The sequence below is a fragment of the Triturus cristatus genome, chromosome 1_1, assembly GCF_964204655.1.
Source record: "Triturus cristatus chromosome 1_1, aTriCri1.1, whole genome shotgun sequence".
Taxonomy (NCBI): Eukaryota; Metazoa; Chordata; class Amphibia; order Caudata; family Salamandridae; genus Triturus; species Triturus cristatus.
This window is the reverse complement of record NC_140579.1, coordinates 1206511383-1206536826: the sequence shown is the minus strand read 5'-3', so window position 1 is coordinate 1206536826 and position 25444 is coordinate 1206511383. Positions and strand designations below refer to the sequence as shown.

Sequence of the window (25444 nt, the reverse complement as noted above, 5' to 3'; positions counted from 1 at the left end):
GGGAATCCCAGGACATTGGCCCTAACTTTGTGTTTCAGTCTTATATAAAGAAATATCTCCAATGGAGTGACATTATGCCCAGTCAATAACTCCTGCCTTTCAACGAACGCACCCCCCGGTAAAGGTCGCCCTAGCAGTTTAGGTCTCTCCTACGGAGCATCTCAAAGGCATACAGCCTCATGTGTGACTTGCGCACACGAGAGGTACAGGAGAGGCGGCACAAGTGAGGAGTACAGTGTCTGTTTGCCCACTAATTAAGCTAGGTGCTCCCAGGCTTCGTTAGTGCAGGTTACCGTGTGATAGGCTACTCCAGGGGCGCGCGTTCCCAGAAAGGAGTTAGTGGGCGCATAGGAGTCATATATCCCTGCTCGATGGCCAGGTGTGGCATAAAGGGTGGCAGATGGAGCCAATATATTGTGTAGTGGGCTTGAGCAGCCCAAAAATATAGCTCCATATCTGGGGCCTCAAAACCCCCACTGAGGAATGGTTGCGTCATGGTCCGCCATCCCACTCGGTGTTTCTCACCCCATGCTAGTCTGATGAGTAATGATAGGAGGGTGTCGAAGAAGGGACATCCTGGGTTATAGGGTATATTAATGAATAAATGCAATAATTTAGGTAATAGGACCATTTTCATCAAGGCCACTCTGCCAGCCAATGAGAATGGTATTGTGATCTATCGAGACACCCAGTTAGTGATGGTTTCAATAGCAGTGCCATAGTTTGCGCGCAGCATTTCTTCTTTATTTCTTGTTATTATCACGCCTAGATATTTTATTTCCATTTCACACAATTTCAATGGGAACTGAACAGTGCTGGGCGTGAGCGGGAAAATCTGCGATTTTCTCCTGTTGATCGCTATCCCGGAGAGTGAACCAAATTTGATGAACTCTCTTAGGATCGGTTTGAGGCTAATCTCTGGGTCCCGTAAATAAAGGGTGACATAGTAGACATGTAATGATATTAGTATCTTATTAGTATCTGACGTGAGGAGTATGGTATAGCATGCTCTCTATGATGTTGCCGTGTCTTGGCCGCGAGGGGTTCGATGGGGGGAGCAAAATGCAACGGGGACAGAAGGTAGCCCTGGCGTGTGCCTCGCATAATGGGGGTCGGATTGGAGTATAGACCATTAATGTGTATAATGGCCTCAGGCCAGGCCTACAGCAGCTTTTTCCATGCCAGAAATGGCTGAAGAAGGCCCATTCTTCCCAATATTATGAACATGTAATCCCATTCCAGGGAATCAAAGGCTTTAATGGCATCTAAGCAGATACCTGCTGTGCTGGCCTCTGGGTCAATGTTGCGTAGTAATGCAAATGTGCGTAGATTATGGGAGGTGGCCCTGCCAGGTATAAAACCTGCCTGGTCTGGGAGGACCAGGCCCTCCATCAGCAATGTCAACCTATTTGCGACGACTTTAGTTAGGATCTTTATGTCAAAGTTGATGAGTGACAGGGGTCTGTAGGCCTCAAAGCTGCTGGCCTTTCTGCCCGGTTTGAGCAGGGATATGATCATGGCTTGCTGCAATGTCATGGGAAGAGTCCCAATCTCTCTGGGCTCCTTGAAGTCCTGCTTAAGGAAGGGAGCTAGCTCATTTATGTAACATTTATAAAAGTCCACCGAGAGCCCATCGGGGCCTTGCCGGAACGCAGGCCCATTATTGCAGCCTGGATTTCATCCTCCGCTATATTGGCAGACAGAAACTCTCTACGAGAGTCGTTGGTCCACCCAAGAGCAGTGTCCTTTAAGTAGGAGGTTATGTCAGGAGGGACTTTTCTTTGCTTGTGAGTTTTGCATAGTAGGCAGTCAAAATATTAAGGATCTCCTGCGATTCGATATGCCTAGTGCCTTCCTCGTCTATTATTTCCAAAATCCGATTAGCGAATCTGGGGGTTCTGGTTGCCTCGGACAGAGTTCTGCTGGGACACTCGCCTTCGCCAAATGTCCTGGCCACATGATATTTAGATTGGAATTTAGATTCACGTTCTGCCTCATTGGAATATTCAATTAGTACTTCTTTAAGCTGAACCCTTCTCTGTGGGCTAGGGGCGGAAGTTAGGAGCTCCTCTGTTTTTTGATGTCTCTTTCTAGTCTATTTAGTATTCTCCTGATGGAACGTAGGATCCCTCTGCTTTTGGCAATACATATCCCTCGAATGGTGATTTTGAAGCTTTCCCATACACATGCAAGTGTTGAGACACTATTTTTATTGCGAGGGAAGAATTCAAGAATTTCCTGACTTATTTCTTCACAGGAGGCTCTATCTAACAAGGTTGTGGGCTGGAGTCGCCAGGAACGATATGGGGATTCATTGTGCAGCGGGTATAGTCTCCTGAGCATGGGGGAATGGTCTAGAGAGGTTTGCGCCAAGTGCGTCACAGCCTGGATCCAAGTGTTTAGTCCCTTCAACAGCAACCATAAGTCTATTCAGGACCAGCTGGAGTGCATGCTAGAATAGAAGGTGCCCTCCCTTCATGATGGATGGAGGGACCTCTAGGCGTCAAAGAGCTGGTGATCTGTCACTATGCCCGTGAGGTGTTTGTTTGCCTGCGGATGTGAGGATGAGGTGCCATGTGAGCTAACGGCAAGAGAGTCTAGTGCTAAGTTGAAATCAGCTCCCCATATAATAAAAGTGGAACCTATTGCTAATATGTGACCCCATACCTTGTCAGAGTAGCTGGTATCATCAATGTTGGGGCATAGCAACTAACCAGGGTTACTGTGTGTCCCGCTAATCTGCCCCACATCACGATGAATCTGCCCTGTGTATCTTGTAGTGTCCCTAGTGGGCAGTATCTTACGCTAGCTTTGATAAGGATTGCTGTACCTCTAGCATATGTCAAGTAAGAGGAGAAGCAGCTGTGTGCTGCCCATTTCTTTTCAAAGGTGGGTGCTGCTTTAGGGTCCAAGTGTGTTTCCGGCAACATCGCCACCTGCACTTGGTGTCTGTCTAAGTATCCTAGGATCTGCCTGTGTTTGCGAGGGTCTCGGAGTCCTCGCATGTTCCATGTCAGGAAGGTGTAGCTGTGGGTCCTGTCTGCTCTTGGCTCCGCTATATCTGTCTTGTCCTCTCTGGGACCGGAGGGGTCAGTGTGTTCTGCCATGGTGAGTTTGTATGGATCGTTCTCTATGCTTTCGTAATTGTATGTGCTCAGTATTAATCTGTGCAGCGCTACCATGTGTAACAAAAGTAAGCCTTCCCCCCACCCACACCTGCGGCCCAAACCCGTAGGTAAATAATATCCCTCCCAAACCCCCCATTATTTGTTCTGCCCGTTGTGTTGTGTAAGGATGGATGTTGGCACCTCCAGGAGAATAGACTCATTAACGACAATTTAGTAACATGCAAGAGGTGTGTCTTATACAAAACGAAGACTGGTAAAAGCAGTATACTAACGTATTAGTCAATTATTAACATAACTTCAACATAGTACATCATTCAGGGAATTCCCACTGGGGGAATGCACCAGAGAGGCCGTCGGCGCACCTCGCAGGAGCGAGGTGCCCGGGAAGTCATTATTGCTTGGCAATTTCATTAGTCCCGGCAGTACCACCCATGCAGGCTCCATCGGGGTCCGTGTGGCCATTCCCGCCAGGGCCGGTGCATATTTTCAAACCGATTAGCAATGAAATGAGGAATGCATAGTCTTACCAGTGATGCAGGTGATTAATTCCATACAATGACCTGGCCATAGTCTTCTTCAGGAGCAGCTGACGTCCGTCGAAAGCCGGGATCACCATCCCGAGTTATGGGTGACCGTCTCAACAGTTTTTAGGAAATCTTAAGATTGTTGCGGGGTGTTAAAGATGTGTGTCATCCCACGGTAGGGGATTCACAGTCTGGGAAGGTAGAGCATCCAGTATTGTATGTTGGTTTGCTGGAGTTTCTGCTTGACCGGTAGGAACTTCCTGCTCGCTTCTTGTACTGTCATTCTGAAGTCTGGGTAGATCGAGAGTTTGTTCCCTTCGTAAACCAGTTCTTGCTTTTCCCTTGCTAGTCTCAGAACCGTGTTATGGTCCTTGTAATTGAGTAACCGCGCCAGTATGGGCCGGGGAGGCGCGCCCGGTGGTGGTCTGGCTGCAAGTGAGCCATGAGCTCTCTCCACCACTAGAACTCTGGAGAGTGCCTCAGCGGCAAAGATCCCAAGCAGCAGTCATCCCACATAGTCTTCTATGCGGCCAGTTGCTATAGACTCCGAGATCCCCACTATACGCATGTTGTTCCTGAGTGAACGCGCCTCCAAGTTTTCATTCTTTGCAGCAATAGTTTTTAACAGTTTATCAATCTCTTGGAGTCGTTCACGGCTCTCAGAGGAAGAGTCTTCGAGGGTGGATATGCGCTGTTTCGGTAATGCGGCCATCATGCTCCTCCAACCTTCGTTTGATGTAGTCCAAGCGCCTATTCATAGTGTCCATTTTGGATTCGATGGAATTGAGGCTTTGGCACATCATGAGGAGGAGTTCTTATAGATCTGTATCTTGTGGGGTAGTTGATCCTGTGCTTTCCTCTTTCCGGCATGAGTCTGTGTCTTCAGCGGTATTGGTATTGTTTTTCCAGGCCGGGAATTTGAGTTTGGCCTGTTTGCCATCCGTTCGACCCATGATTCTCCCCTCTGTGTGGTATGGGCGGGTGCTATATGGCTCTTAGGAAGATCAGGATGCAGCGGCTAGCTCCGCTTGTGCCTCGGGGTGTGCAGATCCCACTCAGATTAACAGGCGCCAGTTTGTGCCCTCGGGCGGTTAGATAGGCCTGTTTGTGCCTTCGTGCAGTTATTTAGGTGAGCCTTGGCTCTGCCAAGGCCCAACTCTTCACCCTCCGCCCTTACTCTTGTGCCTCTGAAGAGGGCCTGGACCCACGAAAAACAGCGTGTCTTGCTTGGATTTTGCAGGTAATGTCCATTTCAGCCTGTCTTACCGAGTATTACAAGGCAGCAAGGCCGCTCTGCTTCCCAGGATCAAGGCCTCACCGTTCCACATGCCACCTCACGGCACTGTACAGGTCGCACAGGTCTATCAGCGCCCTTCTAGCAGCGCGTCTCAGCAGGGTTCTCCTCTGCATCCCTTCAGGCCCAGGTGAGTGTGTGAATGGGGATCCGGGAGTCCACCGCATCAGGAATCTTGCGACTCGCATTAGGGCGGCCCATCACCTCAGCCGTTGTCAGGACTCAGCACACAGCAGCAGGTTTTACAAACTGTATTGTTTGTTGGTCTGCACAGGATAAATACATTAATCATGTCCGTATTCCCCGAGATGTTAGCACGTTTGTTTAACCTGCATATTTGTTCTGTTTATTTTGTGCCCTGTTTATTTGGCACTCTGTTTTCTTTTTGCCCTCTACAAAGTGCTTTGACAGTACTGGTAAACTGTGCTTTGAGGTGCGGGCATTGTTTCTTTTATAATGAGCATTGATATTCTGTGAGGTCTTGTTGTTGCTTTCACATTCTTTTCACGCAGTGGTTGAACGTGCAACCGAACGCTTTCCATGGTTGCTAGGTAACCAGCCATTTGGCAGGGACACGTGTCTTCTAAACTGTTGTTGACACGCGCTTGGTAACGCGCTCGACAACGCCCTATCTCGGCTATAAATAGCCGCAAGACAAGCACTCCATGCTTGACTTTGTTTTCCTCCAGCTGGGGATCTGATCGTGCAGTCGCCTAGAAACAAGCTGTTGAAGCCTTCCAGATCTTCAAGAGCCTGCTCCAACGCAGAACGAAGGACGTTAAGGGAGCTAAGTCCTGTGAATGCTGATGGCATTCTTTTATTTTCAATTGACATTCTTGTACTTATTTTGAAAGACTTTCTTTGAACATTTAATTGTTTGGCTTTAGCGTTTCGAACTGGAAGTTAATATTCAGTGTATTGTTGTAGATAGAATATCGACATCTGGTAGAGCTCTTAGCAGACATTCAATGGTGTAGAATCCTGCTTGGCTACTTGTGAATGCGGCACACATTTAAGCTGAATATATCTACATTTTGTATACAGTGATTGTTTTAAAGCTGGTTAATTACAGAAAAAATGCTATGGACATTTGTGTTATGTATAAAGCATTAAGAAAGAAGTTACTTAGAGGAAAGCCAGAATAGGCACCACACAGGTAGCATTAAGGTGAGACACATTAACACATAAATATATAAATATGTCAATAGAAAGCTCAGGAGGAAACAAGCAGATTGTATTTACATGTTACACTTTGTTTTTCTTTTTTATGTTAACCTTTCATTTGGACAAGAGATTCAAGGATACATAGCACCACGCACGTATGACTCTCGTGCCTTACACCTGGTGACTAACATCTGTAGCGCAGTATATTTAGTCATTTCTTATCATAGGTATAATTCGGGTTTTCATTGATGGCTTGTTCTTCATTTTAGAACAGACAGAAGTAGACGACTCTCTGCATATAAGAACCCGGCTGGTCCTGGTAGCAGAGTTGCGGTATCTCTTCTTTTTTCTGTGTTGTTCGTTTCTCATCCCAAACCCCTTCCCCTTCAGAGTATTTGCCAGGATCACTGTTTTGTACATCAGTGAGGCTTGGATATAGTCTGGATGGGTTGGGGCATTGTCTTCGCCCCTGTTGACTGCCTGGATTTCAGGCGAGTGGTTAGACCAGTATAACAGCCGAGGCCCAAGGTCGTTCGGGGGAAGCAGCGCGGGCTCAGCCCGGCTGAGCCTTCGCGTTGGCACAGGCCTACCACAGCCGTTCCCAGTCTCACTCAGCGGGTGACCCTCTCCCCGTAGGGTAGCTCCGCATTGGGCCGCTCCTGGTTCCTGGCAGCGGCCGGGGTCTCTCCGTGGCAATTCCAGACGGCAGGGCCAGGCGGTGCAGACCTAGCTAGCTCAATCCTATCGCCGCCATCTTGAACAGCCGTAGGACGCAAAATAGGGATGTGCTGCGTGGGGTTACTTAGACGGTGTCAACGAGTCCGCACTCGTCCCATCAGCTCCCCGGTGAGTCGTGTTGGGCATAACATGTTTAAAGGCAGTTTTCGCCACTTTAGGAATGAGGATTCAAGCGGATTATGGTCCTGGGCTAACAGAGCCTCACGGGAGTGCGGCCATCTTGTTCGCCGGCTCTCTAGCGCCCCCAAGTCATGCCAATCCATGTAAAAAATGTGTGACATGTTGTGGCACATGGGAAGAAGAAAAAATGTGGTGCAAAAACAATCACGTGCAGTATACTTCATCATGGTTATAGATGGTACATTGGTCATTACTGAGGAAAAAGCATACATTTTGTCAAGGGTTCAAATTCCACCGGGAGTAATCTGTTTTTATAATATTTCCCTTAATTTTTCTATTTTACCGAAATGAAAAATGTCCCTTTGTAAATTCACCCTCCCTCCATCCCCCAGGTGAGATTTGTGGCCTTTTTAGTCTAGTCAGTACACGTCAGACATTTTTGATATGCTGTAGCATTTGGAAGGGGGGCTAGGTTTGCAATGAAAGAAATCCCTTAATTTGTGGAATGAGATTTTGGGGATGGTTGTGAAAGATAAAGAAATGCATTGGGCAAGTGCCAGAGCGAAAGAAAGGACGGGCTATTTGCTTATGAAGTATGTAAAGCAAGTGTGGATTTGTGGCATGTAAAAGCAAAACAGCATGAAAATAGATGAAGGACCAGCCCACTGTTTTTATGATGAAAATACTTTGGGTGCATTTAGTCCAGCAAAACAGATGGTACAGTGGTAACTCACAGGGGTCTTTGACAAGGGTTCAAACCCTAGCTGAAGAAAGTTGATTTTAATATTCTTTTCAATTTATTTTCTATTTTGCACAAATGAAAGCTGTCACTTTGTGGGGTGTGGCCAGGCTACCGACCAAGATGGCCACGCAGTGCTGCGACTCAGCCAGCAATCTCAACATCCGAGCCCATCCTGCCTTCCATCCTGGCCGCTTTCAGTGCAGGACGACTGGCCTAAATGCACAAAAGTGCCCACATGAGTTGGAGCAGTCCAGGGTGACTGAGGGTCTGAAATATCACATGCGGAGGCCTCTGGGAGAGTGGGGAAGGCGCTGGACCAGGGCGCGACCATGTTAGGCTGCGCGAAATACAGCGACGGTTCGCAGCACTCTGGCAGCCTCACCCGACAGAGAATCGATCAGAAGGGCCCCGCTGGCCATTAGGTGAGTGCGCTTTGCTTGCGGCCATCTGCCCTGCTTTTAGCCCCCTCCTGCACCTACAACCGAAGTCCGGCCCGTCCTGCTCTCGGAAGCCCCGCGGTGAGAGGGACCGCGGATGAGCCTGGGGCAGCCATCCGGCTGTTCGGGCCGGCCGCGGGGGGTCCTGCCTGCTGGGCTGTGCGTGTGCCTGTCGAGTGACATTTTGTATAACGGCGATAAACAATGAAGTGCGCAACTCCGGCCTAGCATCGTGGGGGTGAAAGTTCCTGTGCACCGATGCTCCTTGATCCACTGTTGAGTTGCTGCACATAATTCTGGGCTCAAATTGCGGTGAGACTGTACTTGTAAGGTGCCGTGTGGGTTGTTTTAGAGCTTTGGGGCCTCGTGACCCATAAGTGGGTGCCTGATACCCTGCCATGCCGAGCTGCCTGTTGTGGGGCCCCGGGAATAAAATTTGGTCGCAGTGGGCCAGGCTTACACACCATTTTGGCGGCTGAGGGCTCCGGTTGGGTCCCGAGGGCAGGCCGGCAACCAACGAGCCTTGGGGACGTAATAGGGTATAAAGACCCCAAAAAACGGCTACTCCAATTTGGCAAGCCTGCTGAGCAGTGTGAGGAGTCTGGTGGTAACATGGCCAAGGGGGGTTCGCAGGAAGCCAACCTTAGCAATGCCCCTGCAGGGTCGGGAGCACTGTTCCTTAAAATGAGAGCAGGCTCAAGGCCCTCGATGGCAGCTTCAACACCCTGGAAAAACGCTTGGATACTATGGCCGCCAAATTGGACAAACACGAGAAGCACCTAGTGTAAGGAAGTAGGTTTCTGTTGCAGTAACCCACCCACGTTTTGCCAGACTACTGATGCACTTTAACTTGATGTGCCCTGTGTCCCTGCCAATCAGGTTCCCAGGGCCTGTGTTCTTTCCCCAAAACTGTACCCAATTGGCATCCCTGGCCACAGGTCAGCCGCTGGTAAATGGTACCATAGGTACCCAGGGCACTGTGACCAGGGAAGACCTCTAAGGGCTGCAGCACTTATTATGTCACCCTTAGAGGCACTGTACCTTTACACACACACACACACACACACTGCCTTTGCAGGCTGCGTGTCTTGGTGCAGAACAAAGTGAAGAGTCAACATGGCACACATCCCTGTGTAAGACACTAGAAACAATGGGGCAACCTCTCACCCCATTTCCGGACGCACAGCGATAATATGTGCATACCAATAATGTAGCACGTTAAACCAGGTTTGTACCAAAATGTATTCAAAGTTCATCAAAGTTATTCACGGTGTCCAGGATTTATCCATAGTCACTTGTGAGACATCTTACTTTCATCACTGTAACCTCAAATGCTACAGACATGCCGAGGCCTTAATCGGTAGCAAGGAGTGCATGTAAGTAATCTTCATTAGTTCATCACGATAACCCAATGCATTTCGGGCCTTATCATGGCCCTTCGTCAGGGGTATTCTACAATTAAAAAACAATGTTTCAATACAAACACTTTCCAAATTGATGTTTCTTTGTACATGTTTAAACACATTACAAGTGATTATCTCGTAACCCATTCACTTATCAACGTTTTCCCACTACTCGTGACCATAAACTGCTACAAACTTATTAGTGTCCAGGTCTCCCTCCGTCTATCTCCCTCGTTCTCCTCATGTATGGTTAAATCTATACATCTCCGTGTAATTCTCCCCCTGGTTCTAAAATAAAATAACGATATATTTTTTTATACAAAAACAATTGGCCTAAAGTTCAGTTCTTGAGTGTGGGAATTTATTTGCTGAGTGTGTACATCAAATGCTTAACACTGTCCTCTGATACTGCCTTACTGCTCGACCAAGCTACCACTATTAGAGAGTAAGGTTCTGTCTAACTTTAACCTATGTCTACCTTTGGGGACTCTTGGACTCTATACACACTGTACCTCACTTTGGTGCAGTATATATAGAACCAGTTTCTTACACCTAGATACTGTAGGGCAGGGTGTCGGACCTAGAGGATGGCGCGGCACAATTCACCAAGCGCCTAGACACAATGGAAAAGATTCTCAAAGACGTCGCCATAAAGAACGAGGATTTGGGGGCAAGCAATAACGTCTGCATTTTGGGCATCCCTGAGTCGTCCGTCACAGGGCGTATGGATCTTTTCGTGGAAACCCTGCTAGCAGACATCTTTGGTAAAGAGGCCTTCACCTCCCCTTTTCTTGTAGAAAGAGCTCATCTCTCACTTGGCATCCTCCCCAATCCGGGTTGTCCACCTAGGCCCATCATCGCCCGCCTTTTAAATTTCCGAGACAGAGATACAGTGCTAAGGCTGGCGAGAGAGAAGGGTTCCATATCCTGGCAAGGTTCAACATTGGCGCTGTTTCCTGACTTTACTATCCTGGTGCAGGAGGCCAGGCGAAAGTACACTGGCGTGAAAGCAACACTGCACAATCTGGGTCTTCGATATGTCATGTTATATCCAGCTCGCCTCCGAGTGGATGTTGAGGGTCGTTCTCGTATGTTTGATAGCCCCACTGCGGTGCAAGAATTTTGTAGGGACTATAAAGGAAGCAACAGCCACAAGAACAAGGACACTTCCAGGGCCTCCCCCCTAACAGTGGTTCGGTGGCCAGTGTGGACGGATTCTGTTTACATGATGCATGTCTTCACGTGTTCACTGGGTATATTCCCTGCAAAAGGGTGCGCAGGGATGGGGGGGGAGTTAGGACGGATTGTCATTATTTTTGGGTTACTATTATTTCTAACCTTGTTTATTCACTGCGCCATGGTATTCTATAACTGCAACGCACACTTCAAATCACTGTTAATATGTTGGGATGACGGAGTGGGGTAGGTTGTCAACATTTTCAGATCTGACACTGATCACCTGGAATGTCCGAGGGCTTAAGAATGCTAGGAAGGGGAAGCAGGTCTTGCATTATTTACAGCGTCACAGGGTGGACATTGCATTCTTATAGGAAATACACCTGCCCAAAGCTGCCACCACCACTTTCGCGTCGGGCTGGGGACCGCATTGCTACTTTGCATGGTATAAAACGTATGCACCGGGCACGGCTGTCATGATTCATGAATGTCTGCCCTTCCAATTTTTAAAAGCACACATTGATAATGAGGGTCGCTACACGATGGTGGCGGGTCACTTGATGGGACGCTGTATGGCGTTCATCTGCGTATTCACACCTAATGTCGATAGTCCAGAGTTCTTCCAAGGCCTTCATACACAGTACCTACAATTAGATGCAGAATGTACATGCATGGGCAGAGATTTTAATCTCCTGTTGGACCCTGCGAAAGAGAGTATGCCCAACTCGTCAGACACCAAACCCAGCGCATGCCGCATATTGCTGGATATGTGCGATTCTGTTGGCCTGGTGGATGTGTGGCATCAGCGCAACCCAGGAGATGCCGCCTGCACCCATTACGCCGACCAATATGGTACTTGGACTAGACTAGATTATTGGCTTGTCTCCCGCCAACCTGGCAACGTGGTATAAGGCATCCCAGCATCTCCCTAGCACATATTCTGACCAAGGCGTTATGGGGAGGGTGACAGACCTGGCCGCATGTTGGCGCGGCTACTGAGACCCTCGGCCAGGCGTTCATACATCACCTGCATCCGTTCCTCAACCGGGCAGACCCTAACCGATACCCCAGATATAAAAGATGAATTTTTAGCATATTATTCCACATTATATGCAACACGGGTGATGCATAGCGAGGGAGACCATAAAGGCTACCTTGCAGAGATTTCTATGGTGGGGCTTGAGAAGTTCATGCAGCAGTTTCTGGCTGACATTGTAAAGTAAATACCTAGGCAATTTCAACGTAGCACAATCGCATATTCAATGGAAAAAACAATGATGGTATAGAAGGAGACACAACATACAGAATATTATCAAAAATACATGTGGACTTTATTCTATTCAAATATAAATATAGACATGATGTAGAATAATTGATGATGATGGACTTTATAATTTCAAAAATATAATTCAAAAATAAACAAAGCATCAAACAGTATAGAACAAATCACATTTCTAGTTGGTCAGATAACACAGTCTAAGTACAAAAACATAAAGTTAAAAGTGGCAAAGACCGAGATGTTCTCAACGCGCGTTTCGACGCTAACAAGGCGTCTTCATCAGGAGAGCCACAGTGTCTTTGAATCCTATAAACATACAAAAATGTACAATGTGAAACACAACCAACTGTATGTATATATTCTGTAACAGCAATTAAAACAATTGATTTTCGTTTTTTTCTTTCATTATCTCAATGATTTTTTCTTTTTTTTAAAACAAAGTGCTCCTTCACATAAGTGTAATGACACTACCAACATACGTGCTGTCACCAATCCATGTTAAGGAAAGCCAGCTAAGAAGAAAATGAGTATAGCTGTAATAGTATACAGGAAAGAGGGGAGGTGATAAAGGACAAAGTGAATCTAGTTATATAGGTAAATGAGAAAGGTACAAGGTATATCAGAAGACATAAAGATAATCTATAGAGAAAGTTGTAGTATAAAGTGGCAGAAGTCATCACTAGGTGAAAGTAAAATAAAGACAGAATTTTACAGAATAAATGAGAAATCGGACTAGAAAATAATACATAGGGTCTGAATGTGGTACACTGCTGGGAAGAATGATTCCTCATGAGGTAGAAGCTAACAGGAGATGTGTGTGAAATGCTGGGCCAAACAAACAACTTAGGGAATATAGGGATACTGGTGTCTTAAAGTGATCACGAGACAAGGTCCAAAAAAAGGGGGGGGGGATCTTACTGGATCGGTGAGAAAGCAGAGTGATGAAAAACTGCGTAAGGTCCAACTGTCATTCACTGGCGTAAAGAATTCTTCCTATTTGAAGAGGAAGCAAACAGAAATTCAAGATAAACACAGAGTACTTACTGCTTAGTTTAGCTATGGGGAATGGGGCAAAATGAAGAGAGTTGATGCAAGAATACAAGATACCTAGTATTTAGAGGCACGCTTGTGGCGTGTGAATGAATCAGGATAATAGTCCAAGGGAATAGTACCCAATTGTACACGGGGTATTCTAATCAGTAAAAAAGAAAAACAAAACAAATGAGACTAAGGACATAGCCAGAGAATAAGGAACAAATTGATAAAAGCTGACACCGAAATGCAACATACCTAATAATTAGAGGCACGTGTATGGCGTGTAAATAAGCCAGGATAAATGTCCAAGGAAATAATACTTTGCACGAGATAATCTGATAAGTAAAAAGGAACACAACAAATATAACTGAGGACATAGCCATGGAATCAGAAACATAACATGAAAGGTAATGTCGTAGTATACCTGCCCTGTCGTTCCAAAGGAATTGTATAATAACTTGAAGCCTCCGTAGATTAGCGGCGTTTCATTTTCTTAACGAGTTTAAATGGAAAAGGTGGATAGATTCCAGCCAGATAGTTGATAAATATTTATGTTTCACGGATGGCCACTAAAGAAAAATACGGACTAACGGTTACTCTAAAGATATCGAGTAATGCGAGAAAAGTACAGGTCATAATATACGCAGACCGTAAGGTAACTTACTGGGTACAGGACCGCGTACCGGATGTCCGCAATGAGGTAGCACCAGGCAGAAGTGAGCTGGACCGCTAGAACGCTGGGACGCCCAAATTAAGCGCTGGACATGAGATAGCGGGTGGCCACTACGGACAAATGCAGACTAACGGTTACTAATACAATATCAAAATAACGCAAAAAAGATGCAGGTCATATAGAGGGGGACCGTGTAACGACTTACTTGTTTAAATCCCGCGTACAGGGTTTACGCAATGTGGGACCAACAGGCAGAGGTGAACTGAACCGTTGAGCATTCAATTTAAGCGGAAAACGTGAGGTCATGTGATGTGTTCGAGTGAGGACGACGGCCCCAATCGAGATAGAAAGGGGACAGCGAAAAAAAGGGCTGAAATCCGAAATAGTGATGAGAAGAAATACTACAACATGAACCAATGAAGAAACATAATCGAATAGAAAAATGAAAAATGTGTAAAAAAAGATATGCATGTAGACTATCAATGCCTGACTATCTATCAGGGGGATAATGAGGATAAAGTACCAGGAAGGAGAATGAGAAATAAAGCACAAAAGAAAAAAATGAACAAAACAATGACATATGAGTGGAGTCAGATGATGAATATCAGGAAACGTAATACAATGCAGGGAGATTTTTGGGGAACAACGGGACCTTAGGGTCTATTGAAAAGAATGGCATTTTCCCAAGGGAGGTCACTGTTTAATCCCTTGTGGAACGTGTTGAGGGTGAAAATCCAAAAAACTTCTCGTTTTTTACGGATTTCATCATTCTGTGTGTCATTTTTCAGATGAATTTCTTCGAGTATGTGCCATTTGATTTCTTCCGTTGTATGTTGGAACTCTTTGTAGTGCTTGACCATAGGGGCTGCCATTTTACTGGTGCGGATGGCCGAGCGATGTTCATTGAGGCGAGTGGCAATGGGTCTAGAGGTTTCGCCAACATAACCAAAGTTACACGGGCAGATGATTAAATAAATGACGTTGGACGTTCTGCAGTTGGTCATTGATGTAGAATGAGTGGTGTAACCGTTCAAGGTAATGGTGCTACCTTCTATGGCTCCATCGCATGCTTTGCAACTAGTGCGTAGACATTTAAATGTGCCTTTGATGGGAAGGTTGCCATCAATGCTCTTCTGAATGAACGGGACATGAGTGCTGAAACGTGATCTGACGATTATGTCTTTTAAGTTTTTGTTCCGTCGATGCGCATACAAAGGTTTCTTCAAGTGTGTGGAGGGATCTTGATCTGAATTCAGAATATGCCAATTGGGGCAGTTTCTGGCTGAGCCATTCTCCGTCGAGGAAATAAGTAGCGCCATAGATGCCATGAATGGCTCGACGGCCCCAGGCCTGGACGGTTTTACTGGTATCTTTTATAAAACCTATAAGAATTTATTAGCGCCCTATCTATTAGAGGTTTATAATGAAGAACTCGAACACAAGGAACTTCCCCTCACTTTGCATGAGGCTGTAATAATCCTCCTTCCAAAAGCCGGGAAAGATCCGCTTCTATGCGGCTCTTACAGGCTGTTATCACTTTTAAACCTAGACTACAACATTTTGGCTAAAATGATTGCGCTGAGATTGGCCTTGTTGCTGGACCACATTATCTACCCGACTCAGTCGGGCTTTGTCCCCCATAGTTCAACTGCTTTAAACCTGTGCACATTATTTGCAGTAATACATAGGATCGCTCCGGAGGTCCCTGCGGCTGCTGTCATACTCGATACCGAAAAGGCCTGAAGAACCGGGGTTTAACCCAGCGGCGTCAGGGGCACGCCTAAGATCTTCGAGTTCACCTGTCTTGGTATACAGAGACACGAAATACTTCTGGATGGCATCAGAGACCAAGTTTATTAGCTGCAGCTAGTAACAGTGATCCTAGAAATACATCACGGTGTAAATTCTCAGGAGACTGCTCATTTTACTAAGGCGAGACGTCTCCTTTTATACCCAATATTCACATTATAAATGTACACCCACTGCACAAAATTCTAGCCAATAAAGTACATTTTCAAACAAAGTGTCACATAACAAAAACTCAATTTATTCGCCAGGCTACCTTCACAGGCCTACGTGAGGGCAACACAAAAGGGTGGCACAGAACAAAATGGAGTCAGACTCGAGAATTACAGAACCTCAGGCCTTCGACTCCTTGCAGTGGCCCTTTTTCCTAGTAGTGATGAGAAAGTTGGGTGTCCCTAAGGGATTCATTAACCTTACTTCGTTGCTTTACACCGCGCCCACCACTAGGCTTCGATTGAATGGCACACTGTCCCCTTCGTTCGCGCTCAATCTCGGCACCAGACAGGGCTGCCCACTCTCCCCACTGCTCTTCATATTGGCACTGAACCTTCTTGATCACCATTTCCAGGAAAGATGACTGCACAGTGGTCTCTAGTTCAAAACTGTTCCTCTTCTAATTTCCCTATATGTGGATGATATCATCCTATATGTCCGAAACCCCCAGGAGAATTTGGAACCGCTCATCAGAGAGATTATCCGTTTGGCATTTTTTTCAGGGCTGGGTAAAAATTGGGGAAAATCAGAAATGTTCCCGCTGACGCCGAACACTGTTCATTGGGAATGTGAGTTCCCGCCGATATGGTGTGAGGATTCGGGCAACTATTTGGGTATTCGGAGCTAAAGAGAAAACAAGCAAATTATTAGACTAAACTACGGCCCTGTGGCGCATAACCTGGAGCAACAGGTCGAGCGTTGGTTGAGACTCCACTTCCCCTTGCTGGTCGAGTTGCACTTGTGAAGATGATTGTCCTCCCAAGGTTTTTATATCTGTTTCACAACATTGCTATCCCGCTCCTCAACACTTTTTTTCCGCACTTTGCGTTCTCATCTCATCAGATTGGTATGGGGGGGAGGAAGACCTAGAGTTAGCTGGGACACCATATCCTTACCATTTGAGAGAGGTGGTTTTGGGGTCCCCAATCTTCAGATCTACTATTTGGTTGCTCAGTGGAGTTTTGCACACTCCTGGTATCACCCGTACGCGCGGATCCCTAACACTAGACCTGAGGCTGACCTGGTGCTCCCGGCGCCCCTATGTACGGTGCTGCAGCGGGGCTTTCCCAGGGATCCCCGGGATATCCAAACAGTTTCCACCGCTAGCTGGGCCTGGCGTAAGTTGACCAAAGTGACTGGAGGTGGCGCTCTTTAGTCATCGGAGATCCTTTCAATACTAACCCCTGGATCCCCAATTACGGAATAAAAACTGGCACAGCGTACACTCACTACATAGTCAATAAATAAGATTGGGGATCTGTTCCCAGGGGGCTATGTTTTTTCTAGCACAGTGGGCGAGAGGTTCAGTGAGGCAACATTCATGAATCAATTTGTATTTAGCCAGATACGGAGGGTGCTCAGGGCTAAGATTCCGGAGTACCCGTTGGAGCCCGAGTCCTTCCCTCCGCTTACTCTCTCAGTCGCAAGTTCCGGGGGAGAACACCTAATCTCGAAGCTCTACAAAGCGTGTATGTCATTAGTCACTAGCAGGGATGCCAAGATACAGGAGGCATGGGACCGGGACCTTGGGCACCCACTTCAAGACTCTCTCTGGTCCTTTTGATGTGCAGAAACGAAAGAGGTCTCCTTAAACAGCAGACATAAGCTCATACACTTCAAATATTTGTGGAGGGTCTATATGACCCCGGCAAAGGTTCACTCCATTGATCTCAATCGACCACACACTTTTGTCCTAAGTGCGGTAGCCCACAAGCCGATTTTGCCCACCTGACTTGGGACTGCGCTAAGATTGGGGACTTCTGGAGATCCATTTTCAGATTAATAACACAAATGACCCACCTTGAGATGGTCCCTGCACCTGAGGTCGCCTTGTTGGACTATGTGGGGGGTCTCCTGAAGAAGTTGCGGAAATTCACAGCCATTGCCCTTTTGCTCGCAGAGGGAAGTAGCTCTCAAATGGGGAAATAGGGCCTCCCCCACAGTGAAAGATTGGCTCAATAGCTTCACATACTATAATACTAATTGTGGCTTTTATGCTACAACCCATCTCTCGGCATCCAGGCAAAATGACATTTGGGAGCCTCTAAAAAATTACTAACTGTAGATTAGTGCCGTCCCTATTTCACAACAGCCTGCTGGGATAGTCCCCAGTGGGGTGGGGTAATTTATGTTTCACCCAACTGCTCAATTGTTGTTTATTATGTCAAGGAAAGTGCGGGCCAGACAGTGAGGGAGAGCCCGCTGGTCCGGGTTGGTCAGATGTTGATATCACAATTTATGTATATATGCTACCCTGAGTCATTGGTGCGTTGCAAGCTTGAGTACACTTGCTTTGAAAATGATACAGGTCTTTATTCTTACTAGATTTCTATGATCACAGTGAATGACCATGCAATGTTGTAAGCAATACGAAAATGATAAAGTTATAAAAAATAAAAAGCTGTCACTTTGTAAATCACCCCCTAGCAGTGTCTGGGAGATTTGTGGCCTCTTTAGTCAAGGAGTGCATGCCACACATCTGTGACATGCTGTGGCATGTGGAAGGGGTGCAAGGTTTGTGATTAAATAAATCCCTTAATTTGTGGAATGAGACTTTGTGGATGATTGTGTAAGGAAAATAAATGCATGGGGCAAGTCCCAGAGTGAAAGAAAATAAGGGATATTAGTTTATAAATTATTGAAAATCGTGTGGATTTGTGGCTTGTAAAAGCAAAATGACATGAAAATAGAAGAACAGCAGCCCCCTTGTTTCATGACAAATAGGCTTGGGACAAAATTCACCAATAACAAAAAAATAGTCCAGTGGTAGTTCACAGGGGCTTTGAGTGCTTTTTAACAAGGGTTCATACACCAGCTGGAGAAATTCGATTTTTATATTCTTTTCTATTTTTTCCCCCGATTTTAACCACATGAAAGATGCCCTTTTGTAAATCACCCTTTAGCAGTGTCTGGGAGATTTGTGGCCTTTTTAGTCAAGCCAGTGCATGTCAGACATTTGTGACATGCTGTGGCATGTGGAAGGGGGTCATGGTTTGCTATGAAAGAAAACCCTTAATTTGTGGAATGAGACTTTGGGGATGGTTGTGTAAGAAAAAGAAATGCATGGGGCAAGTCCCAGAGTGAAAGAAAAGAAGGGCTATTTGTTTCTAAATCACGAAAAAGCAAATGAATATGGAAATAGAAAGCGGACCAGACACACTTTCTATGACAAAAATGCCTCAAGCAGCAGAAACTTCCAGTGATACAGATGTACAGTGGTACCTAACAAGGGTAATGAGTACAATATACCAGGGTTCAAACACCAGATGGGGAAAATCGATTTTTATATTCTTTTCAATTTCTTTTCTAATTTACACAAATGAAAGCTGTGCCTTTGTAAATTACCACCTAGCAGTGTATGAGAGATTTGGGGCCTCTTTAGTCAAGCCAAATCATGTCAGACATTGGTGACATGCTGTGGCATGTGGAAGGGGGCCAAGGTTTGCTATGAAAGAAATCCCTTGTATTGTGGAATGTGAATTTGGGAATGATTGTGTAAGAAAAAGAAATGCATGGGGCAAGTGCCAGAGTGAAAGATAGGAAGGGCTACTTGTAATTAAAATATGAAAATCAAGAGTGGGTTTGTGGCATGTAAAAGCAAAACAACATGGAAATAGAAGAAGGACCAGCACACACTTTCCATGACAAATAGGCTATGGGCAGCAATAAATTCAGCAGAACAGATGGTACAGTGGTAGCTAACATGAGCTATCATTGCCTTTTGACCAATGTTCAAACCCCAGCTGGGGAAAATCGATTTTTATACTCTTTTCCATTTTGTTTTCTAATTCAAACAAATGAAAGCTATCCCTTTGTAAATCACCCCCTAGCAGTGTATGGGAGATTTGGGGCCTCTTTAGTCAAGCCAATGCATTTCAGACATTGGTGACATACTGTGGCATGTGGAAGGGGGGCAAGGTTTGCTATGAAAGAAATCCCTCATTTTGTGGAATGAGAATTTAGGCATGATTGGGTAAGAAAAAGAAATGCATGGGGCAAGTGCCAGAGTGAAAGAAAGGAAGGGCTATTTGTATTTAAAATATGAAAATCAAGAGTGGATTTGTGGCATGTAAAAGCAAAACAAAATGGAAATAGAAGAAGGACCAGCACACTCTTTCCATGACAAAAACGCTATGGGCAGCAAAAAAATTCAGCAGAACAGATGGTACAGTGGTAGCTAACATGGACTATCATTGGTTTTTGACCAGGGTTCAAACCCCAGCTGGGGAGAATCGATTTTTATACTCTTTTCCATTTTGTTTTCTAATTCAAACAAATGAAAGCTGTCCCTTTGTAAATCACCCCCTAGCAGTGTATGGGAGATTTGGGGCCTCTTTAGTCAAAGCAATGCATGTCAGACATTGGTGACATGTTGTGGCATGTGGAAGGGGGGTAAGGTTTACTATGAAAGAAATTATCGACCGTCCATGCTTTCCTGCAGATGAACTAATTACCTTGTTCGAGGTAGAGGTAGCATTAGGAACTTTGCTTCCAAACAAGGCTCCAGGCTTGGACAAACTGTCAGGAGACCTGTTTCGCACACAACCAAAAATATGGGCCCCTTATTTGGTTACTCTTTTCAATGGCATTTTGCAGGGTGACGACTTGCCTCCCACATGGCTAGGAGCAGAAATCGTGCCTATTTTAAAAAAGGGTTGCCCACAAACTCCCTCTAACTATAGACCCATCAGTCTTATTGATACATCGCAAAAGCTGATGGGGAGGGTTATTCTTGATAGGATCCTTAGGGTGGATTGAGGAAAAGGGGATTTTATCTACATTCCAGGCAGGATTTAGGTCTGGCACTTCCACCTTAGACCAGATATTCCGCCTGCAGGTCCTTTATTGGAAAACAGCAAAAGTGGAGGGTGGCAGCCTCTACCTTGTGTTTGTGGACCTGCGGGCTGCTTTTGATCTGATCCCACGTGCAAAACTATGGAAAGTACTGGCAGATTTAAGCCTCCCACCCTACCTGCTAGCTATCCTCTCGAGGCTCCACTTAAACAATTTTGCGCAGGTTAGGAGTGGGAGGTATGGTGAACTTACAGACCAATTCCCTGTCCTAAAAGGAGTTCGTCAAGGGTGTGTGTTGGCACCAACCTTGTTTAGCCTCTACATAAATGGCCTAGTAGATCACTTGAATGGTGTGGCAAATAACGATGCCCCTAGATTGGCCACAGGCAGAGTACCCGCTCTGATGTTTGCAGACGACACTTTGTTGCTGTCTAAAACATCAACGGGCATTCAAAAAATCCTTGATGGTTTTGTGGAATTTTGTGACCTTCGGGGGCTGGAAATCAATATAGGCAAAACAAAGTTTATGATCTTCAACCCTTCCAAAAGGGTGCGTCCAAATCCAGTACTTCATGATGCACCCTTGGAAAGGGTCAAAACATTCACTTATCTGGGTCTTACTCTAACTGAGAATTTTGATTGGCACAAGCAGATTGCCAAATCTACGCTTAGGCTATCTCAGCTGGCGAGGGGACGGAGCAAAGTTTTTAAGGAATCTACTTATAGGCCGGTTTCCCCTGTACTTGAAATATATAGTCGCCAAGCAAGAATGGCAGCAATTTATGGGGCTGAATTGTGGGGGCACAAGCAGATTATGGATCTTAAAAAGGTGGATCAATCTTTTGCTAGAAACTTAGTTGGACTACCGCCTAGCACGCCATTGATCCCTCTCAGATTCGATCTTGGCCTGTCTCCAATAGAAGAGATCATAAGTGCTAGACCAATTATGTATTGGAAGAGGTTGTGGTCTGTTCCTGAATTAGCTGATTACAGAGCAGAATTTTCTGAGATTTGGCCTATTCTTAAACACAAAACTATTCCATGGCTTCAGTATATTAGTAGAGTTAGTGCCCGGCTCGGTTTTCCTGGACTAGGGGACACTCCTGAGATCTGTTGCACTGGGATATCTAAGAATACACTCCTCTCTCAGTTACGCTCGTTAAACCATCAAACATTAATGAGCTCTACATTATTGGGTAGGTTGACATCCGAGTTCCTCTCTGTAAAACCAGAACCTAAGGCTGAGGAATTCATGGATTTAATTGAACCCCCAGCTGCTCGAAAGCTGTATATTCAGCTAAGGCATGGTACCCTTCCTATAGGGTCCTTTACCACTAAATGGTCCAAGTCTAGCATTGATACTTGCCCCGCATGCATCCATACAACCGAGAACATCTTCCATGTATTGTTCTTTTGCCCTGCCTATTCTGCAATCAGGAAACGTTGGCTGATTCCTATCTGCAAGAACTTGGGATTTTTTCATTTTACACAGGCTTGCAGAATACTGATCTATGATACCTATCCTCCCATCATGTTTGCGGTTTCTCGCTATTTGCTTTATATGTGGCGTATGAGGCAGAACCTTTTAAGTTAATTTTTGTGTTCACAGTTTTTTCTAATGTTATGTGTTGTATTAACTTATAGGTGAACTTTCCTTTTTTTTCTTGTTGATACAGTTTATATGTACTTTTTATGGTCTGTTGACCGAAATAAAGTTATTACAACTATGAAAGAAATCCCTTATTTTGTGGAATGAGAATTTGGGGATGATTGGGTAAGAAAAAGAAATGCATGGGGCAAGTTCCAGAGTGAAAGAAAGGAAGGGCTATTTGTGTTTAAAATATGAAAATCAAGAGTGGATTTGTGGCATGTAAAAGCAAAACAACATGGAAATAGAAGAAGGACCAGCACATTTTTTCCATGACAAAAAGGCTTCGGGCTCATAAACCAAACCAGATGGTGTAGTGGTAGCTAACAGGGGCTATGAATGATTTTCGACAAGTGTTCAAGGCCCATAACTTATGTATTTGGAATTTTTTTATTATGTTTGTTAATTCAACCCAGGTGGAAGATGTATATTTTAAAAAAATCCACTAGCACTTCTGTGGGGTTTATAACACAATTATAGCTCAAACAACATATCCACAAAATGTGGCACACTGTGGTATATGTCATGGCATATGCCACATGCCAGACTTTGGCTCCAACCCTTTCTCCAATTGTGACGGCGTTGCTAGGTGTGCAGGCATTGGTGGACGTGGCAAGCATGCTGCCGTAGTGGCGTTGTCTTTGGGGATAACGCAGCCAAATGCGGGACGGCAATGGTGATAAGGGAAGCCTTCCTTACCTGCTAGGACCCTGTGCTTGAACGCCCTGGCAGAGACGCCGACGGGCAAAGTATGTATGTAAGACGGATGCATGTAAGCCAGGTGGTACAGACTGAAACAAAAATTGTGTGGGCAGCTGGGCGAGTAACGGGCGGGAGGTAGGTCCTCAAAAGAGGGCACCCACAGGCAGGGGTGAAATATGAGGTAAACATTGAGGGGGTCCGGTGGGGCCCATGGAGATTGGAAAGGCAATGTTGCCCAGGCTCTGTATTGACCTTGGTTTTCAAAATCTGTATCTGTTCAAAGAGGAAGTGGTGTTTCTTTAAGTGCCTTGCATCTAGCCTGCACTTTCTAAACCTTCCGTCCTAATCATTAAACCTGTCTTTTGTTTTCCAGCCTGCTACCATCTGGACATGGAAAGGCAACGGGGTGTAAGTTGTTTCCATTGATTTTACTCCTTGTTGTCATAACCTTGCTGTCTGTCACTTGAGATTTTCCACAAGGTGGCGGTGTCATCCTCTATTCAGGGCCACCACGTCAAGTGCAATTTTATAACTTGAGCCAACCAAAGGTTTGACTTTACACAATTAAATCCATGTGTCGCAGTGGCTTATTTCATTTTCTTTACCCTAATAGAAGCGTTTGGTATACAAATCTTATATTAAATACCATTTAATTAATCAGACAGTCCTTTCTTATAAACTCTTATTACCTGGTGTATGTTTTTCAAGCCATCGGACACTAGAAGGAGCTCGTGGTTTACACATAGCCTGTTTAATCTTCCACCGACCAGAGGCAGTGTGTTACCACTTACCAGCAAGTTCTTCTGTGCATCCAAGGAGGTTAGAGAAAAGGGAGATTCAGTCAACGAGTCTCCCAGTCATAGACCTGCCACCGGAATCTACTCCCTATGTAGTGGTTTTGGAGAGTGTTCCTTCTCTCCCCCAAGGGGCTAGTGAGGATTATGGGCAGCTGAAAAATAAATTAACCCATTGGTTTGCACACAGCACCGTTCTGGGTGCCCGCTTGGCTAAAAACATTCTCATGGCCCGTAGGATGAGCTGGATTGGCAGTTCGCGAAAAATGGGCACGGGTGACTGTGTCATTGCAAACTTTGATAACCCCCATATTGCGGGCAGGATCCTATCCAGGGATACTTGTTATGCTCCTTTCAATTCTGGATCTGTCATTAGGGCCTTTCCACTGTTTTTTTTTTTTTTGATAAACCAGTCCCTTCTAGGGATATGTATCACAATATCCCTATGGCAGCTCCTTGAGGTGGGTGGTCAAATAGTGCAGTACCTAGGCAACAGCCTACTTCCATGGTCTTTTCATCTTTTGAAACAGTTGGTCAGTCTGGCGTCTGCCCTTCGCTGGAATTAAATAACAGATTTTCTACTTTAACTGGGCTGGAGGAGTGTGATTGACTAAGGATCCCTATGCCCTCTGGTAATGAGCCTGTTGTACACACTCAGTCCCCAGCAGAGGTAGCTGAGAGGAGCATAGGGGAGATATCCAATAATTTCATAACTTGGAACATTGCAGGGCTGGCAAATAAACTCCAAGACCCATTATGGGTGCAATTTGTGAAGCAATTCGCTGTAATTAGCTTCCAAGAAACGTGGTCGGTGGATTGTCATCTATTTCTGTAAGGTTATAAGGCTTTTTTTATTCCAGCTACTCTGTAGGCAAGTGGAAGACCCAAGGGCGGTCTAGCTGTATATATATCTTTAGGGGTCGATTGTCAGATTCAGGTTGTCAACCACAAATCCAGGAATACTGGCACTGGCAGCCAAAAAGGGGGACACTAGATGGGTACTTATTAACTTTTACAACTCTGTGGCCTGCCCTTATGGTGCCTGTAATATCACCACCCTGGGCACATTTATTAGACAGTCTTTTGGTTCTATTCTACATAACCTTATGGTTGTTGGTGATTTCCACATCCATCCTTGTGGAAACCCAATGCTTTCTAGTATATCTGAGTTGGGCTGTCCCCGTTTGAAGGGGTTTCATTTTGAACATGATACCCAGGGGCCTTTGCTGAATAATTTGATAAATGAATTGGATATGATGGCCTTGATGTTTTTAACTGCCCCGCACACTAGATTTCCTGTGCCAACTTTTAAAGGACGTGGTAGGGGGTCGTTCATAGATTTTATTTTAATCTCCTCTTCCCCACAATCCTTATTTCATGGTTTTAATATTGTTGAGAGCGAATACAGTGACCATAACCCACTTTGTGTTCATATGCAGGGCCCATTATCAGCACGAATTGGCGAGGTAACAAGCAGGGACTCACTAAGACCAACTGATGGCAAACGACGACTTAAGTGGTCCCAGATTTCCCCAGATACATTTTATAGTGAAGTAAATGTATCCTGTGCTCCTGAGTTAGCACTATGCACTTCTGTAGGTTCCTCTCCCAGTGAAGTTATTGGTGCGTATAAATCCATAGCGCATAAAGTCGGTGAAATCTTGAGTGCCCCGGCTGGCAGAACTGCTAATTCCGGCCCCAGATGGTTTGACTCCCACTGCTGTAAGGCGGCAAAAAAGCTGAAGGAAGCTCTGTCAGCCAAACCAAGAAATCA

The 25444-nt window shown here is 45.5% G+C and overlaps 1 protein-coding gene across 11 annotated transcripts in view; it reads left to right on the top strand.

The window, feature by feature from the left end:
* Positions 1-25444, top strand: part of LPCAT4 (lysophosphatidylcholine acyltransferase 4) — a 1035593-nt gene that overhangs the window by 670648 nt on the left and 339501 nt on the right. For all 11 annotated transcript variants that reach the window (XM_085651786.1, XM_085651792.1, XM_085651797.1 and 8 more), the window contains exon 7: positions 23250-23284. In XM_085651786.1, the coding sequence (XP_085507912.1) occupies positions 23250-23284 (35 nt within the window). The remainder of the gene's footprint in view (positions 1-23249; positions 23285-25444) is intronic.